General features: G+C 28.1%; 2 protein-coding genes across 2 annotated transcripts in view; one reads left to right on the top strand and one right to left on the bottom strand.

Moving 5' to 3' along the window:
• The window catches only part of LOC129968431 (uncharacterized), a 134,437-nt gene that overhangs the window by 32,050 nt on the left and 81,395 nt on the right, over positions 1-20,992 (bottom strand). The window lies entirely within an intron of this gene.
• On the top strand, positions 3,778-4,978 carry LOC129968438 (chymotrypsin inhibitor-like). Its single transcript, XM_056082299.1, has 2 exons — positions 3,778-3,875; positions 4,184-4,978. The coding sequence occupies exons 1-2, from the start codon at positions 3,821-3,823 to the stop codon at positions 4,375-4,377; spliced, it is 249 nt and encodes an 82-aa protein (XP_055938274.1). The 5' UTR covers positions 3,778-3,820; the 3' UTR covers positions 4,378-4,978.

Raw genomic sequence — 20,992 nt, 5'->3', positions numbered from 1 at the left:
GGATAGTAACTTTACTTGCAATACATTCCTTTATTTAATATGTTTTATTATAATGATACGCAATCATAAAGAACATTAAATGCTGTAGACATACCATCATATAGAACAATAAATTCTCTTCCAAATACTAGAGGAAGGTCTGCAAATATGTAATAGAAATACACATAGAATTACTCAGATTATCCTTTGTTAAAGGCTGCAATTTAGTGGAATCAAGGTGAAATATTTCCTTTAGAGCTGGCATTATTCTGAGGTTTCCTACGCTGTTTAAAGCTATTACCCCGATTTCAAAAAGAAAACATCTTATTTTTTTAAATATATTTCTGTAAGAATCTAACTAAGTTCAACTCTCACATCAAATGTTTATTTCTAGATTTGTGATATTTATGAGGATTATTGACACGTTTTGAGTTTTATTTTAGTCTATAATCAATCCAGTCTTCGATTCCTGTATGAAAAATGCAGAGAATCGTCTAATACTGTATGCAATAATATTGTATACGAGCATGGATGTTGAGGAATCTGGAGGGATAACAAATAAATAAAACTAAATGCATTTTAACAAACTATAAAATAAAAGATATTAATTTTCTAATAAAAATATTAGATTAACCTAAAATAAATCATTAACATGTTTAAAAAAATTTTGAATTGTGAAACTATATTTTCTAGTTTATTAAAGGAGGGTCCAATAATGTACACTGCTTGAGATCGTAAAATATCTAAATCCATCACTGCTAGTAGAAAATGTACTAGTTATTAAAAAATAAATGGTTAGTGAATATTACAAGAAAATTGTCTGTAAACAGCATTCTTTAATTATATTCTTTATGCCATTTAGATTTAATATTTTTCATCATTAATGTTACTTTAATTAAGTGTTTTTATATTATTATGTATTCTATCTCTATTTATAAAACACTTCATTATATTTTCCCTAATTTATGCTGTTTCACAGACAACTTTTATTCATCAAAATTTTTGAATCACTTAAAACTTTTTAAAAAAAACTTTCACAAAAGAAATTGCATTTTCAAATGCTCCTTTTCCCCAAGTTACAAGGGAAATATTTTGGGTGCAGTTAGTAAATAGCTTACTAAAAATTATAAATTATAAATTTTTTTAAATATCATCATTTCTAACCGTGATCGTTTTGCCAGATGAAAATGTTCTTTCCTCTATACAGGATTTTGGCAATACATTTTATTTCTTTGTGAATTTTTATTTTTTGAAAGAAGCACTCATGAGCAATTACTCTACCCAGAGTAATGGAAGGTATATTTTGATGTGCCCATGTAGATTAATGCTATGCTTTTTTTAGGTTAAAATAATTTTTTATATCCTTAAATTTCGGCCCAAAATTTTAGAACCATTCTATAAATCATAAACATAAAAAAGATGTTTGCAGAAAAAATTATAATGACATGCTAAAATATACATGATGGAAGATAAATTTTCCCATTTTATAAGATGTAATGAAGCTTCTTATGTTTAATAGAAGACACCTAATCTACAGACGACATCAAACTTAAAATAAATGGAGATAGGTAAGTGATGTCTATATGATTGCCATTGTGATTCAAATAGTTAAAAAAGAAAACTAGACAAATATTCGTATATTCTATTAACCCATCTGATTAAGTTATTTTTTTATCAAGGTTTTACAGGGCTAATAGAGATTAGGCTAGATTAGATTTGGGACAATCTTGAAAACCGAAACATTAATCGAGAAATGTTTAATTATTTTACAATAGCACATGAAACTGCTTGCGATTCTATTAAAATCTCTCAGCACTTAAAAAAAGACAAATTTCATGCTGACCTTTATATTGAGAATTGAAAGCTTCACGGCCGTTGGACAGTATTATTAAACTTTCGTTTTCCGCGCAGATTATGTTTCTTTCCCCATTTCTATTTATTTATTCAGGAGCCAGTGTTACAGTAAGATTGTTTATAAGCAAAGTATAAATAACATATTTATCATAAGAGTCGGTTGTGAATAGGGATTGCAATACCGGTATACCGGTATACCGAATACCGGTATTTCGAGCCATTTGTACAATTTCGTGATACCGGTATTCACAAGTTTAAATACCGGTTTTTCGGTATTTACTAGAAATTTTTAAAATTGTCTCCACTATATGTTCAGGTATCGCGAAACATAGCAATATAGTATACGTTTTTGTTTTTATCTCTCCCTAACGGGCGAAATTAATTAGCTAATTAATGGCTTAATTAATTGCTTAAATCTAAATTAGTGAAACATTGATTATCCCTGAAAGAAAATATTGTAACCATAACGACTGATGCGGCAACAATTATGAAAAAAGTTTAGGAGTAATAGATGCATTATATCAAAAAAATAAAGAACAGAAGAATCCAAATACTGTGGATATAGAAATTTCGGATTCCAACTTTGAAAAGAGTAAGAGTAAGAGTGATATTGGCAATGAAGATAATGACAATGTAATTGTTGAAGAAGATATTGCTAATGAGGATGAAATATTAACCTATCAAGAAATGCTTCCTATAATTTATAAAGTTCGAAAAATTATTAAGATATTTAAACGTTCCCCTATAAAAAAGATATATTACTAAAATATATACTAACTGAAAATAAAACAGAATATATGTTAATATTAGATTCTAAAACACGTTGGAACAGTTTACTCCTAATGATGGAACGTTTTTCGAACTGAGAAATCCAATCTAAATATCCAATAATCGACTTAAATCTGTAAATTAATTTTTCAGATAGTGAATTCGACTTAATATCCAGAACTATATCAGCTCTACTTCCAATAAAACTGACTATTGAGGCATTGTGTCTGAGAGATTCTAATTTATTAACAGCTAATGCAACAATAAATTTCATGTTGCAGTCATTGAAAGAACAGCACACATCACTATCTGAAGAATTATATATTACATTGAAAAATCGCACAGAAGATAGGCATACCGAAATAGAAAATGTCTTATGGTATTTACATAATTATAATGATTTTAAAAATGAAAATGAAGAAAAGAAAATAACCAATTCAAATCTGATTAAGTTTAGAGTAAATTTTCTTAAAATTTTTTACCCACAAACCTATCCACATTCAGAAGAATTCGGTTCAATTATCGAAGATTATGATGCCACTACTGTCGATAGTGAAAAGGAATTGTCTCTTGAACAAAAATTAGAATTAGCGATAAATAAAAAAATTTAAATGAACCAAAATACAATACAGAAATCAGCTATATCCAAAATCATCCGACGAGAAATCGATTTATTTTATTTGAAGATAAGGGATTTAGAGATAAATACTTGGAAATATATCGCGCCTTGCTAACAGTACCACAAACTAGCATAGATGCCGAAAGAGCGTTTTCGACATCTGGTAATTTTTACTCAAAATTAGTTTTCAGACTTAATGATAGTACAATTGATGCATTATGTTTTTTAAGATCACATTTCAAAACTTTGTAAAAGTACCACAGACTGAATAGTGATATTTACACTTTTTTTGTGATTTAAATAAATAAGATGTTTCTTTACTTTTTTGTGATTATATACTGTTATAATTTATAAGTTATAAATTATTTTTGTGACATTTACACTCTCTAACAAAACTGGCAAATAAAACAAAGAAACACCTGTGTTTTCTTTCTTTTTCTAAAATTTCTAATACCGGTATTAAAACCGGTATCCCGGTATTAAGATTTAAAAAATACCGAATACCGGTATTGAACTTTTGGTCCGGTATTGCAATCCCTAGTTGTGAATCATATAAAAAGAATTAATTCTTAGTCAGTCCATATTTTACTGAGAAAAGCAATGAAATTCTTCTGTATTGCTTTGCTTTTGCTGCCGGTGTTATACATGAGTGAAGGTAGGATTTTGTTTATTATTATTTTTTTATTTCTTGTTTGTAAAACAAATGTGACTAAACAATATTTATTCTATATAAGAATATGTATGAATAATATATATTTTGTTCATATGAATAATAAGAATAAATTTATTATTTCTTGCTATTATTACTTATTATTAATCGACTTAAAAATTTCAGAAAAAAATAAGTTTTATTTCTTCCAAAAATTTCTCAAATCATGAAAGTTTCTTTTTTTCTTTTAAATGTCAATCCTATATTAAGTTTAATATTCGGCGAGAGTTTAATAACTCTATATTGTTTTTCAGAGCAACAATGCGGTGGAAATTCTCATTACAACGGTTGTGGTAGCTCGTGCCCGATCACTTGTGGAAATCGCGAAAACCCTCCACGCTACTCTGTGATGATGTGCAGATCCGGATGCCAGTGCGATGAAAGTTATGTCGAAAAAGAAAATGGAAGCTGCGTGCTGCCCGAGAACTGTCCAAGAAAAGGCAATTAGAAGCTTATGAAGTAGAAATTCATTTCATTACATGTCATACTATTTGTACTGCTTGTATGAATATGCGATATGAATGATGCAAAAAATTTCAAAAATGCTTCCCAGACCTAGAGCTACTAAAGACACCCTAAATTATTTCTATCATAATAGATGGAAAGTAGGTGCATTTAAAAAACACTTCAATCCTTATGAAAGACCCAGACCTAAGCTTCGTGCCGAGTTTTTTCTAGCTCTCGACTTACTAATCTGAAAGAATGCAACGAATGAAACAGGCAGCAGAAAAAAAAGTATAGACTGGCTACTGGAATAATACATTATTAGTATTAAACATAAACTTTTAAACCTGCTCAATGTATCAATAGAAAATGCTCTTAAATTTTTAAATTTTTATTTATTGTACTAGAAGAGAAAAAAACTGTTTCATTGGATTCTAAAGAGATAGTATCAGTGATATTTTTTTCTCTCCTCGATTTAGTCGTATACTTCCACAATATAGCGCGTTTGGTATTTAATTTTGTCGAATTGTAAAATGAATCGAGATGTAATTTGGAAATACTACAGCTGTTTATTGATTGATTTTAAGATCACGTTCTAAAATCTGTACGTTAATAGATATAAATCAGTTTGTAATTTGATACACGTCCTCAATTCTTACAATAACAGCATATGCCTAATTTCATTCGTTTTGTTTCTTATCGTTTGTTTCAAAAACACTCGAAGAGAAGAGATTGTGATGTTAAAACCCAATGGCGTAGCAAAGGCTTCTGGGGTATAGTAGGAATTTTTTGCTCCTCATCATATTTAACAATCAAAATTGGCATAATTGCATTACTATTTTGTCCCTATTGAACTAAGACTGGCGCCAAGAGCATGTATAACATTCGCTTTGCCACTGTTGGATCGCGTCGCTTTCTATTTCTAATACATTATATGTTGAATATTGAATCAAGCGTTAGATATTTGGTATTCTGTGCTCCTTTTTTACTTCGTAAAGTCTTTCCCATTCTTATATGTGAGAGTTTTATTATTCGCCATAAATATAAATCGAGTCATTCTGTATTTATGCCCTGAAATGCAATTTAGGAGTGGAAATCGATTATTTAAGAAACTTCTGTGCATTTGGAAAAATTCGAGAACATCCAACTGCCCACTGAGAATTATGAGTAAATGCAAATAAATATCTGATAAAGATTATATAAATTCTCATGCCGACTCTGGTGATTATTCTGATGAAAATAGAGTGTATTAGAACAATATAAGAAAGAAGAGAAAATGAAAAGAATAGAAATGGTACCCAGCAAGAGTTGCTATCCGTTTTATCTATTGTACAAAACAAGGGGCTGTTCGAGCAGAGGTAATGCAACAAAATATTTTCCTTGTGCAATTTTAATCGCGAATCGATTTTATTTTGACATTTAAATCTATTAACTGTCTAATGCAACTTTACATTAAACAATCAATCTTTTAGTGAAATATAAGGGAAAATCGAGACAGGGAACTAAGTGCCCTATCTTAAATGAGGATTGCGCATTGGAGAAACTGATTTCTCCACTGCACAATTACTGCAAATGGATTACTGCTTAGTGCCAAATACCACTGTCGTGCATGCGCAGTTATAGAAGTAAACTTTGCTTACAATGCTGAAGAATATTCCGGTTTGCAGCACCAATGATACTAAAAATAAAGGTTAACGCGATTCAATTTTTATAACGTGGCTTTTTTTTCGATGCTTTAAAATTTTACAATAAATAAGGAAATGAAAGATAGTTATTATTAAATGAAGCCTTATTTGGAAACAAGTTTCTATAGTAGTTAAATTCGAATTAAATTTCTTGTAATCCAAACAATTTTTCTGTGATGTTTATGACTCATTTTGATGAATATGAAAGAAAGCGCTTTCAAAATGTCCGCAAACGCAACATTATTTGTATCAACTTATTCTGGATCATGGTATATATAGTTTAAGAAATCTCGATTTCGAATAAGGCATTGTTTGTTCCAAGGAACAAAATTTTTCAATGAATATCCATAATTATCTTGTCATTTAAGCATATCTAGTTAAATGTAATAGAATAAATCAGTAATTATCAATATTATCATCTAGTTAAATGTGATAGAATAAATCAGTAATTTTTTTCATTTTGTAAATTATTTTATTACATCAGAGATTAAACTCTGTTTTTTTTAAAAATTACAATAGAAAAAAAAATATTTTGAGGCACCCAATACTAATCCTGTTGAGTTATATACAACTGCTTTGATTTCAGCGGATAAAACATTTTTAATTTTTATACAAGCATCGAGATAAAGTATTTGATCTTGTTATTGAAAGTAAAACAAGAAAGTGGATTTTAACTGTAAATAATTTTCATAATACAACATTTAATTATGCTTATTTTCATATTACTTATAACAGGAAATTTTTTCAAGTTTATTGATTAGAAAATATTTTAATCATGTACTATGTTGTTATTTAATAAGCTAAGTTGTTATTTATAAATGTTATTAGCCAATAAGTTAAAATACTTTGAAATAAAAAAAACCGTCATACTTTTGTTAATTAAATATTAAGCTGTTTAAAATTGGTAGAAAAAGACAAGAAACGTAAATGTTTCAAATATGCATCTCCCTGAAACAAAGAATTAAAAGTTATAACATTCTTACGATCATATTACCGTCTCTGTATGAAGGTTTAAAATCCATGTGTTAAATCTGTTTCTGCACGTATTTATTTCTCAACAAAAACTATATTATGAGATTTTCGAGAAGGTGAATCATACATCACATTTAAAATTGCATCCTTTTTTTTTCTTTACAGATGAAAGTTAATACTGCTTCAGCCTTTAAAAGTGCTCTGATCCAGAAAAAATAAATACAATTTTATTTTGTAACATCATGAAAAATAGACATTCTTAACTTATGTGCAATCGATAGTTTTTATTTCAAAGATTTATTTTCAAATTTAAGAATAAAATGTTCTGGCAAAATATTCGAAAATTTTAACTATTCATTTTGAAAGTGGAGGTATGTAGGATCAAAGGTACATATAATTTTTATTACAAGGAAAATATTATATTTATTAAATTACAATAAAGATGGCTTATAAACAGAAACTGAAAACAATCTCTGAGGATCTAATAATTACTTTATACAACATTTACACCTTTCTTATAGTCTGGTTGCTACACTCAAGATTACTTAAAAACTAAAGTTGTTACTCGTGGCATAATTTTTCAATGGACTTATATAATCAATGTTATTTGATATTCTTGAAAATAGTTTACTTCTGGCAACACTACAAAAGTAAACTAATTTGCCATCATTTTTTTTCAACCGTTCAAAGTCGCATTAATTTTTTACACATTACCACGGCATAATTTCGACAATTCAAAATCTAAAACTTCCCACGATTAAAAAAATTCCTTATTACTTATTCCTTACTACTATAAATAAGGTAGAAAACTGCATTTTTAGCATTAATTAAATTTCAGTAAATAATAATGGATTTTGTAGAATATAATGAACCATCTCTGTTCTATCTATCCTAACATGGGAAAAATAGCCTTATACTAATAAAGCATAGCTGAGACAATATTTATCTATCTATAAGGTTTACTTAATAAAAGTATTGCTTACAATATACCGAAACGAGAAAATTATTCTAGAGAATTCTTCTAGAAAATTCTAGAGATTAAAAAATCTAAAATTGCAAGTTTTCTTTTTATTAAATATATATTCATGAAACTGATTTATAAGACGATTCCTTTTTTGATACTGTTTTAATTTTTAATTAATTGAATCTAATTTTAATTACTGTAACATTTAAATTTTATTTTACACATACTAATTACATGAAAATATATAAGCAATGTATCTTACGCTCAGTATAAATTTATTTACACTAACTTTTCCTAAATTGAGAACTGACTGAATAATCCAGTTATTACTTGTTCGTTCCAGTATTTCACTAACTTCATATCCTATTCCAAAGATTCAGGCCTTTTCTTTCTTTTTTTTTCTTTCTTGTCTGCGAGCCATTCCTATTTTAGGATCAAAGTAATTTGATCTTCTTTCTTGCTTATTTCATGTCTGGGCGGAAGAACATTTTTAATTAAAAAAATATATTTTCTAGAAAATTGTAATTTAGTAATTACTTAGACGAAATTCATTTACTTAGTTCTAAAAAGCTTATTTTCTTAGTTGTCTGGTCTCATAAAATTTATTTGAATCTAATTCATTTAATTCATCGAAACCATTAGTTTTCAAGATAGTTGAAACATGAGTTTTTCGAATTTCTTCTTCGAACTAATGATAAAATCGAATTTTGTAACTAATGATAAAAATGTAGCAGTAGGTGAAAAGGTAAGATGCTTTTAAATATTCATTGCTACTTCAAACTTTGATTTTAATCTTATTTTTTAATGTAAAATTCTCTCAATGAGATTATGCAAATTTTTACATGTTTTTACTTAGTTTGATTCAGTTTCATGCTCAATTTTTTAAATTCAATTCTTTGTATGTAAGAGCCTTCAAATTCTTAACAACTCTGTGATACTGATCAAAATGAAGTATTTTATTATTTTCAGATATAAACTATTATTTAATATATTAAATAAATTTTGTTTCTAATAGAAATTGATAAAAAAAAACTTAATTCTGCATACAAATTTATTATACCAACGTAATCACTATAGCTATCATTTACACTCAGCAGTTAATGGTACAAGTGGTACATATGTATTCCATGTGGCTTATGTAATATAGATTCCTCTTAAATAATGTACAGGCTGTAGCTGTAGTAAAGGGGGTGAACTGATATGCATTTCAAAGGTTTACAAGATTATTCTAAAATCATGGGATAAGCACTAAAGATAGCGGAGTCGATTAGAAACAAACTATTTTTCTAAAGAACATTAACACGAGTTTAGGATTACAAGTAGTTTTTTACCATTGAATTAGGTAAAAGAAAGGGAAGTGCCAAATTAATTGTGCAGTACATATTTAATAGATCACAAATTTACAATAGCCTACTAATACAATTGATTTAATAACAGCGTAGGAAAAATTTATAGCTTCGGACAACAAAATTATTTTGCACTTACGTAAAATGTTCCAAAGATTAACCACTGTTAAGACTGTTTTTGTCATGACCCAAAGGGCTTTTATGGAATTAATGATGCATATTTTTTGTGCTATTTTAAATTTGTGCTCTATTAAATCTACTTTGTATATTTTCCTTATAAGGCATTTATTGGTACTGTTATGGTATTTGTATATGACGCCATAAGTCAAATAATAAAAGTAAATATTATATATTACTATTATCCACTGTGATGTGATGTTCTATCAATGTTTAGGTGTTTCAAAAGAAAATTGATTTACCATATATTATATTCGATGAACATCATTTTTAAAACAAAATAAGCACTTTTATTTTCTTTTATAAAGTTCTTTGTGAAATAATCATATGACTTATCATTTGGAATATATGGCTAATTATAGCATATTTTCAAATACTTTTAGTAATTTCTCTCTGTATTTAGCTTTATCATGTCAAATAAAAGTGTATAGCCAATTACGATTTCCAAATTTCCTATCTTATTTACTATCATTTAAAAAACAACTTTTCTAAGCCCATGTACAACCAAACATATTTATAAGTATTGAATTCTCATACAATATTCTCTGCAAAGGCATTAACGGTCGTAAATTGTCTGACAAAAATGAAGCACCCAATAAATATAACGACATCTAAAAAGAAAAAAAAATCAGCATGGAATCGATGCTAGCAAACTATTAAGATGGAGGCAGTGGGGTGAAAGAATTCGAAAAAAATTTTGAGGCCTCGGTCGATGACACATTCTAAAAAGGATTCGAAAACGCCCTCGCGGAAGAAAGTATGCCACGAAAGAAGTATCAAAGGCAAAATCTTCACAAAAAGGGGGGTGAGAGAGTGTCCACGGCCCAAACTAAAGAGTTGTCAATAACCACTGGGGTGGCAGGAAATGGACTTGAAAGGAATTGAAATATGTTTTCCCTTTCAGAATTTGATGAGCCGTTGCTTAACAAGAAGGAGGGGGGGGGGAATCAAAGTAAATAACTTGCTATTTCCTTTCAGGTTGTCCTCCTTCCTTCCTTGCTTGAAAATCAAATATGAGATTCTTTAAGATGCTTACATTACATTGGAAGCAGGAATTTTAATTAATTTTACTATTCACAATTCAAAAGGGCATGTAAAATACTTCTTTTTTTTCATTAAAAATGAAAGTTAAGTTTGAAATTTTATGTCTTTCATTTGTATGCCATTCCCAACATATTTATTTTCTTTTTCATTCTCAAGCCAATATAGGGAATGAATGTATGCTTTCATTCAAAAACATAAACTTGCAAAAGGTAGCGAATTCAAATGTTTTTTTCCAATGAAATTCCACCAAGGAAACAAGGTTGATAGATATTTGAAGGCAAATAATTAAAATATCTATGCCGATTCAGATATATGGTAAAAAGTGGGCAATAATTAAAAAATAAATAAATTTTAAAAGCATTTATATGCTAAAATGAAAAGTATAATATGAATGGAAGTTAATGCATAGTTGACAATAGGATTAGGTTAATACAAAGATTTTCTGTATCAAGCACAATTTGATACTGATATTCAGTTGTGTCTGCTACAATCAGTAACCGATTCTTTTTCCGACTGCTTTTTTAAAAACATTATTAAAAAGCAATGCTTTTGATGAAATTTTTAAAAGTTAATGATAAAAATTTAGTTTTTTTTTTTTTTTTTTTTAATTTTTTGCCATACTTATCTACAAATTGTTTATATTTTTAGTTTTAAAAACACAAATATTCTTCTCTTTAAGTGCATGTTTTAAAATCTTTGTATTCTGAAAACTCTATCCATGTTCAATGCTTATATTTTTTATTTGTTTCCAATGGACGATTCGGTTATGGTATTCACCTGGCATTTGTAGCTGGAGAGGAGTTATCGTGAATGATGAGCCTAAATGGATGTGCGAAAATTTGTTCGTACTATTATCAATTCATGTTATCATTACAAACTACTGGCATAACAGTTACATACACCGTTAGTCCTTAAAGTTCTCATGATTAGAAAAAACACCATAGTAGCACTACTATCACATAATCTCATCTCACTCTATTGTATACTATCATTATTATTATTTTAATTATTATTATTGGCTGTTATGCATTATTTCATTCTGAACAAAATGCGCCTTTCAGTTTTCGATTTTTTTAAAATTTGAAATTACTTGTAATTTACTGAAAAGTATTATATTATTTCCACTGAAAAGTTTCATCATTTTCCTAACTTTAGTAATCCAAGTTAAATTTCTTCTCCAAATTAAAAACAAAAGGACTTGCAAAATGTGGTAAAACTTGGTTCAGACAATTAGCTATATGCAGAATTTATCATATTTTTATGAAATTGACACGTTTACTTTTAAAAATAGCAAATTAAATCTTCCTATTAAACAGCTTTATTGTTTTTGGAACAAGTCTATTTATAGGTAAGAAAAAAATGCGTAATGTTATGTTCACCACTAAAATTATATAGAGAAATCGCAACCATGTAAACAGAAAAAAATAATCATTATTCTGTACTCACTATGGCAAAAGATAGATTGGGAAAAAATTCAACACGCTTCAAATATATTTTTGATGTAGTCCGCACGTCAATTGTTGTTGTTGTAATGGAACAAAAGCCGCTTTTGGCAATACTAAATCAATCATATTATCTAATCTCATACTAAATTATAAATTATCCTTTACTAAAATATAAAACATATGATTATGAATGCAAACAAGATAAAGCAAAGCATGAAAGGTTTGAGGAAGTAACACAGAATGCAAAAAATTCAAAGATAACAGTAATTTAAAAAGAGCAGAAAATGATTTTAAGAAACAAATGTAAAAATGTAAAAAAATGAAGGAAAAATGAAACACTTTTTTAAAAATCTGGGTCACAAATAGAAAAGAATGAAATGCCCATAAAAAAATTAAAAAAAATATTTGAATAGTATGTCTTATTCAATAAGTTGATAAAACTAAAGGCGATGAATTAAAAAAATTGAAGTCGGTGAGATTTAAGTAAGGAACATTTATTCAAAAAATGTTTAATGTTAAAAACAGCATCATCCTGGACATTTTTCCTCATACTATTACACCTTTTAAGTACTTTAATGATATATGAGGATTGATGGTAACTGGAATGTGTGCTAAAGCTTTTAATTTAATGATTTACTGGCTTGCTTTTTATAGCAGATTTCTACCAACAAATCACCAGTGTGCAATTATCAGATGGAGGTAATTTTTTCTATTGCTGCTGAAATTATCTTCTGCTCGAGAAAGGGAGAAACAGCATTGGAAGTTTTGCTTTGTCTGAAAGACACTTTACAATGATATACAAATAAAAGTAATCGAAAATTGTTTACCGCTCTCTTTCTTCTTCTACTAAATGGTCGCAAAACTAAGATCTATACGATGCCCAGAGTGAGAAGATTTGAATTTTGGATATCAAAGGAATACTGAAAATTTTATATCGTATGGAATATAAGATATAAAAAAAGAATTCAGTCCCTACGATACGGAGCCCAATTAGGGAATGCAACCATCGGCTCTTACTTTAGCACTAGCCGGAATCCTTATGCTCAGCTTCATTCTATGGGATAATAGCCACTCTTAGCGCTAAGCCTAACAAGTAACCCCTTTTGCTTGATCTCTTAATAGATTAATCACGAAGATATATAACTGCTTTTCGATTGGTACATCGGAAACTTCGATTGGCACCGGCCGTCTACTACACGTGTCTAACATGTGAATTTTGGCTGTTCATGCAAAGAATCTAAAAGCAAACAGAGCAAAAAGTAGAATATGAAAGAGAGCGGTAAACAGCAAATGAGTGGAAATCCTTGGGGAACTTCGGAATTGAGATATTTGTACCTATCTAAAGGTGGTGCGCCCCTGAAAGTGTTCTGGCATCAAAAGGAGCATATTTAACAATTATGGTTTATATGCAACTTTATATGAATCACTTGTATGTTTTCATAAATTTCGAAATAAATAACTGATGAACTTCTTGACTTTACAAAAATTGGTAGTCTAACACTGACCATGAGAAAATGCCAAATCGGTGAGATTACATGATATAAACATTGAATTGAAGGCATATTACAAATTATTAGGGGAATAATTTTTAATATGTCTTCAATTCAATCTTATCGAATAGTTTCTCAGTCTAAAAAGAAAATATAACTTTTGTCACATTTTATTACCAGAATTCTTATCTATAAATTTCACAAACAGGATCAAGATTTTTTTTCATATTAATCGATTAAAAAATATTTGTGTATTTATGAGCGGATAAAATTTTAAAAAATATTTATATTTAAAGATATAAATATACTTCAATGTTAAAAGTTTCAGTGGAGTTGAAAAAACGTAATTTTTGTCTAAATTACATCATTTAAAGCAAATGAGATAGATACATTTAAATTATTCCCCTAATTAACAATTTTTGGCAAACATCTTCAACTGAACTTTCTCCCTTTGTCAATATTTGAATCCATTTACTGGGAAAGAAGCAGAAGAAGATTGGTTTTTCTACATTTTCTTCGATCACCGGCTTATAATACGAGCTTCAACATACAGTGTAATTATATTTCAGTATAGAAAATTTTATAAAGGAGGAAAGGAAATCTTTCGGTAGCAAGATCATTCAAAAACATGGCATAAAAAATTTCAAATTTTTCCGTCCAAAGTATAATTTTCAACATAGAACATCTGCAATAGAAGTTTCGTCATTTGTCAATATTTGAACTCATTTACTGAGAAATACGATGAAGAAGATGGTTCTTTCTATAAACACTTTCTTTGATCATCAACTTACAATGTATTTACTTTTATGCGACAAATAGAAATAAAAAAAGGTCATATCGTTCTCTCTGGAGAAATCGATTAAATCAATACAGACAGATGTGAAAGGATAGAAATTTTCAGCTCACATTTTTCATTATTTTCATTGTTCTATTAATCTTCGGTGGATATGAATGTTTAGAGAACATATGAATTTGAATACTTTCAGAAAAGCCGATATAAAATGTTTTTAAAGAAATGTAACTGAAAGACAAATGAAGATTATTCTTATGTATCGCTTGAGAGCAGAGTAATATAAGTATCACATTATTATGGAATATGTCAATTTTTCCAAATTCAATCCTTTTTTTTCTTTTTTTGAATAATGAAATTAAACTTTTTATTTTCTTCTTCTTTTTTTAGATGTAAATTTTCTAGAATACAACAATACAGTTAAACTCCCATTATCCTTTTGATTGAAAATATGCAATCATCAACATACTTTATCATTTAATTGATTTTAATTCATAACGAAATGAATTTAATGGCTTCATTAAAATACAATTTCCGTTCATCATATTTTACCATTGCTCCAATTTATGTTTAATATATATAATTTATTGTTTTCTTTCGATTTTAATTTCAACACGGTTCTAAATAGAAGCAATGGACTTAATTTTAGTTGTCAGGCTTAAAATGATTTCTTGGAAATAATTAATATCGAAATATGTTAAAAAATTTCTTTTAGTATTTCGCTGATTTCTAGCCTTTTAAATGAATTACTAAGTTGAAAAGATTGTTTCTTAGCACTTTCATCTTACCGATTCATTTTAAAACATATTTTATATCAGTGGAATTCATATACAATAAAATACATAACAGTATTTACACTTTCGTATTCTCGTTCCATACACTTAAAATAGAAATGAAAGTAACAACCAAAAGAAAAAGGGAATAACAGTCGCGAAATGCAAAAAGAATATCATTTCTATGCACAAAATCATTTATAATTAAAATTTATGGAATTACCATAATTTGTCATAATTTGATAGTTTATTATTTATTAGTTTATTATATCAATAACCTTATTAATATTTAAAGCATTCATTTTTAATGAAAGCATGCAAAATAAAGCAAGTCAAGTTTAAAATTTTGTAAACTATGTAGCATGTGAATTGTAAGAGAAATTATATTTCTATAATGTCATGTTATTTAGACTGCAACTCAATTAAAGGTATCTTTGAATTGATTAAGTATTTTTATTATTGTGCTTTTAGTACACAAATTTTCGTATAGATATGCAATCCACTATTAACACATATCGATATGCAACCACAATCCACCATTTAATGCTTTACTTATCTACGAAAATCATACTGATCTTTGCATATCGACACATATCGATCTTTGCTTACTGTAAGCAGATGGATGGATGTTACCTATTCAAAATTTGGCTTACAACAAATAATTTATAATTATATTTAAAAACAATAAAACGTAAAGCGGTCAGTTCGAAAAACAATGAACTTAATGAATGGTTAATAATGAAAAAATATATAAAAAATTAACAATTTTAAACAGTATAAGAAAACCCATAAACACATTTCTAAATCTGTAATAATACTACTCAATTATCTTGGCTTTTTTTAGCCTTGCTTGCCAAGATTTCCATCAAAATCCAAGAGTGATAATTATTTATTGTTCAATTACGCAGAGCAACAAATTTTGATTAGAATCCTACTTTTGGGCTGCTGAATACGAATATGATAAAGAAAACTGAGATCCATGCATAAGATATTTGTAATTTAATATTAAACAGTATGATAACAAGCACAACTGCCAGTTTATTTTTTATTATAGCATCATTTGAAGCACTTTTCACTCATAGCATTTTTTTAGATCTTTGAAAGCTATAGAAGAATAGCTTATCGAGATTGAAATGAACTAGCTTCTGGTATCTGTTCTCTATTTTCGTAGTGTCCAAATGAAAATGCGCACCTTAATAATTGTTTATCTGGCCACAATTTTCAAGAAAGAAATCCAGATATTACTATAAAAATTGCAATATTATAAACATAGATCAACGAAATTTCTTGCGTGCTAACAACATGTCTACTACTCATTTCATTCTGTCCTAATTTGATTTCGGGATTCGAAATGAAATCACTCGAACCCCTTCCTGAAGTAAATTCCATTCTCGGTAAAAAATAACTCCGACTTACTCTCGGATCATTCCAGACCTCTCGCAAGGTTATTTAATTCTTCTTGAAATTGAATGTATGATATATGTGCAATATCAGCATTATACTCATATTATGTTGCAGTAGACTATGGGGCATCACGGGAAAGCATCAATGAAGTATTAATTTAGAGTTTCTGGAATGGGGAACTCTTCACTAAGAAATTTATGTTGCATAACAAATGATATATTCGATTATGCATAGTCTGTTCCCCTCTCCTCCCTTGTAATTCTGACACGAAGAGCAGTGCATACAGAAGTAACAGCCGTTTCAATAATTGATATCTTCCTTCCAAATCACAGGATAGCTAACTGCGTGGCCATTTTCTTTTTGCATCTAATCTTTTCATGAATAAAGATTATAGCATATATACGGGAACCACAGATTGTTCTACTGGCGAATTAGATACGTTGAGGCTGTAGGCACCATTAAGAGAGTACACTGCGAGGTCCATCTTTTGTTTTTTATCTCTCACTTTGGTTTCACATTTTAGCACATTTTCAGCCTGTTAATATTATATTTTAGATTAATATTTCTTACTTTATTAATTTCAGAGTACGTATTCGTTTTTATTTATCTATCATAACTTCAGACAACTTGCATCCACGTTTATACACCATATTATTGAAGCAGATATTTGCTATTATAAAAGATATGATAATTAAGGGACATAATGATACATATAGGAACTTGGCCAAGTGATAAAGTGTTAATTTTATCCTATTGTTTTTGCTAACTAATTTAATTGGCAACTAGGGAAATAAAGTTTTTTAATCGATCTGCTTGCTTCAGCCTAGCAGTACTAATGAGCTGCCGATATTATTTTTTCTCTAATGTATCTAAAGGAATGATACAGCCTGTTATAGCTTCAAATGTCACTTATCTATATACATAGTAAATGTATAAGCAAAATTAATGCATTTAATGGGTATAAGACATAACAGCTCTTAGAAATATAATGTGTTTAAATAAAACTCAAAGTTATTGCTTCTTTCTACCACGAAACGCCACATCTGAGTAGCAACTGATTGATTTTTACTTTTAGAACCAAGACTGAAAACAATGTCGACTTTTGCCTATTAGTTGATTTTTCAAATTTCTCTCGATAGTCGATCTAAACGTATTAAAAGATTAGTGTCTTGTGAGATATATGTCCAAATATTTTTCATATATGTCATGCATATGTAATATTTGCTTACACATTTCATATACATTCAATAAATGAAAAATATATTTCTGCATATAAAAGTTACTGTGTTAGCAACAAATTATTATGAATTGTCAGTTGCAGTATATAAATTTCCATACTTCATTTTCACTCTATATTTTCACCTCTGTTTTAAAGAAAAAAAGGAAAATATTCTCATTTTTTTAAAAATTGGTTGATTATTTTTATTATCTCTTTCATGTTCACCACCTCAATATCATAAATAACTATTTTCTATGAAAAGATTTGTGTATTGGAAAACGAAAAAAATCGGCTAAAGTGGAAAGATAATTGTGAAAAGACTAGTAGAAATTTTTACTTTTACAACGGATGCCCCTTTTTGTCATACAAAATATTCCCCAAAATTAATAAAATTTAGCAAATTTAAAACATTTAAGAATGCTAGAAATAATAATTCCTTCCCCCCCCCCTTTCTTTTCCCTTCAGCGTGAAAAAGAAAAAAAGATCCCAAGTGCATCTAGAATTACTTTTAAACTGTGAGTACTTGTATTTCCAAATATATGGAAATGATAGAGTAAGAAATTCGATTACGTTCTGAATGATTCATAAATGACACATCAAATCTGATATCTAATGAGAGGATTTATCTGCAATAAGTGCTTTTCAGCCTCATTTAAATCGATCTCTATCATTACAACTAAATAATTTGTTTTAAATCAAATAAATGGATTTGAGCTGGTATTTTACGATATTTTATAGATTTGGCAAGCATGGCTTACTCATCAGCATCTCTTCACAGCAAGCAGCATTTCAGTTTCAGAACTTGTATGAATATTTCATCAAATTGATATCAGCCAATTATCAAACTACTTACGCCTGGAAGGATTTGCTAATAGAGTTTGCATAATACTTATGCCCGAAAAAATTCGACAAATAGATTTTCATAAAACTTATGTCGGGAAAGATTCGATAAATGGTGAGATTCGTAATTCTTATGTCATCAACCTTAGAACTTCAAGTTTTGCTGGTGAAGGCTGCCTGTGCTTTGTCGAATTTAATTAAAGGACTTAGCAAACACATTAAGTCGATGCTACGCTTAACAGCACAACTATTTATGATGTTTCATTTTAGAATTGACCTTTTTTTATGAGCAAAATAATTTTTAAAAAAAGGATATTCAATCACTTCTTATTTTTATTTTAGTAGTTTTTCCCCTTCTTTAATTGCAATTTCTTAAATAAAATAGAATTTTTAAGTTTAGAGTATAGTCTAGGCTGGATCTTTATAACAACTTCAATTCTATAAAATATCTGAATCTTGAAATGATCAAATTATGTTACAATGCTGTAAGTATAAATTGCCAAATCATTTTTATTGCAGAAATTACAAAATTACCGTAGTTAAAGATCAAGTGAATCACATAAGTAACCAAAATCTCATAATTATGAATAATGAATAATTGAATGCTGATGAATTGTATCATGAAATTTATCTAAATGAATTAAAACTACGAAATCAAATTAGTTAAATTAAATAATATTTTTTAATATAAATAAGCTTTAAAATTATAATTTAACTGATGATAAGAGAAAAAAAAAGGGAAAAAGAGAAAATGAAAACTTCTTCCCAGCTGCTATATTTATAGTCATACAAAAAAAAAAAAAAACTTTCAGCCTTTGGGTTAAGCGTTTAATGTTTGTGGATTAACCAATTCAAGAAATTTATAATAACCAGAAAGAAATAAAAACGAAGAAATTAAACTATTTAATTAGGAGGCTGAATATTAAACGACGAACTTTCAGATTTTCATTAAATATTCATTTTGAAATTCTTTTTTCCAATTCCATATATTTTAATTATGTTTAGTCATTAATGTGTGTAATATTAGGAAAAAAATAAATTTTTGCTAAATAAGTTTCCTTTATTATTCATTATTTACAATTATTAACATTTCAGAAAAAAGTGAAGAAAGCTCGGTTGTGTTACCGTTACTAGTTAAAATGTCATAACTCTGTAATGAGAGGATAGGTCGCCATAAGTTGTTTTTAATTTACGTCTTCAAATGTAATTGATGTAAATTCTAAGAAGAATAAATTGATTAATCATGATTCAAACGAAAAAAGCATTTTTTTTTTATACAAACAGTATTTGCATATGTTCAGAAATTTTTGTTACGAAAATACTAATAATAAAGAAAATTGTTTGACTAGGTTAGTTGAAATTGCGATCGAATTCTTTGTTTCATCCTTTAAACCAATTTATTGAACTTTATTTTAAATCTAAACAGAATGATATATTAAAATAAATTGTACGTGAAATGTGTAGTACAAAATCATGTTAGTTCTCCCGGAAAGAATTACTAAATTCATATGTTATATTTGAAAGCATAATAAACTTTAAAATGAAAAAAAATTTAAACATAATGAAAATGTAATATCTAATGTTATTCATTGTGAGAAACAATGCAATAACCCAGCATTCTCCTAAACACATACATATACATATGTGCAGAAAAAAAGAAAAGTTTCACTAAAAACAAACACATAAAATCTAAGGTTCAACTTTATGTGAAGCGAACGATATTAGATTTTAAATCTCATCCATCATATCGGAAAAGTGCTCTAGAATCTTTGAAAAGGTCACGTTTAGTTTTAAAGGAAATAATGAAGATTGATTTAAATCTTAAGAATAAAATAAAGCACTTATTGTGAATTCTAATGCTAGCAACATTTATCAAAAACGGGAAAAAAATTCACAACGCAGGGAAAGCATGGTGTATTTTACAACATATTGTACTGCATCAGTATTAGTATCGACGAAAAAAATAAAAAAACCTTCGCTAATTATCAAAATGCTAGAACAAATGATTCGTTTAATAAGTAAAATTTGATGCAAAACCAGAAAAAATTGCTTGTGTTAACAAAATGTCACTCGCAGCGCTGTTAGAGAAGAATTTTAATTATCCTAAATTTTACAAGAAATAATTGTTTACATTTCTTAAAATTAATTTAATTTAATTTCTTAAAATTAATTTAATTTGAATTTTTATAGAAATCGTTGTTGAATATTTAAAATCAAATCGCGTACGTGATGCTTGCATTAAACACTTAAAATGATATTCTGCGTCGTCTGATAAAGGGACAACAATTGTTGAAATATTAAGTTTTACGGAAAATTTGCAGTAATAAGTGATGCACTTTTAAATTATTAATTTTATAAAATATTAAAGTGCAGTAGCAAGGCAGTTCAGAGAAAGTAGAGTTCTATCTTTCATCATAGTTTTTATATTATTAATTTGTTACTGCTTAGCACCTTGTAAATCATTCCTCCT

The sequence above is a fragment of the Argiope bruennichi genome, chromosome 1 (assembly GCF_947563725.1).
Source record: "Argiope bruennichi chromosome 1, qqArgBrue1.1, whole genome shotgun sequence".
Classification (NCBI taxonomy): domain Eukaryota; kingdom Metazoa; phylum Arthropoda; class Arachnida; order Araneae; family Araneidae; genus Argiope; species Argiope bruennichi.
The sequence above is the reverse complement of the archived record's forward strand: the minus strand, read 5'-3'. Positions and strand labels throughout refer to the sequence as shown.

Bases quoted from the DNA above. Each gene is read 5' to 3' on its own strand.
- LOC129968438 (XM_056082299.1), top strand. From the start codon at position 3,821: ATGAAATTCTTCTGTATTGCTTTGCTTTTGCTGCCGGTGTTATACATG. The intron at 3,876-4,183 runs GTAGGATTTTGT...ATTGTTTTTCAG, and splicing joins GGTGTTATACATGAGTGAAG to AGCAACAATGCGGTGGAAAT.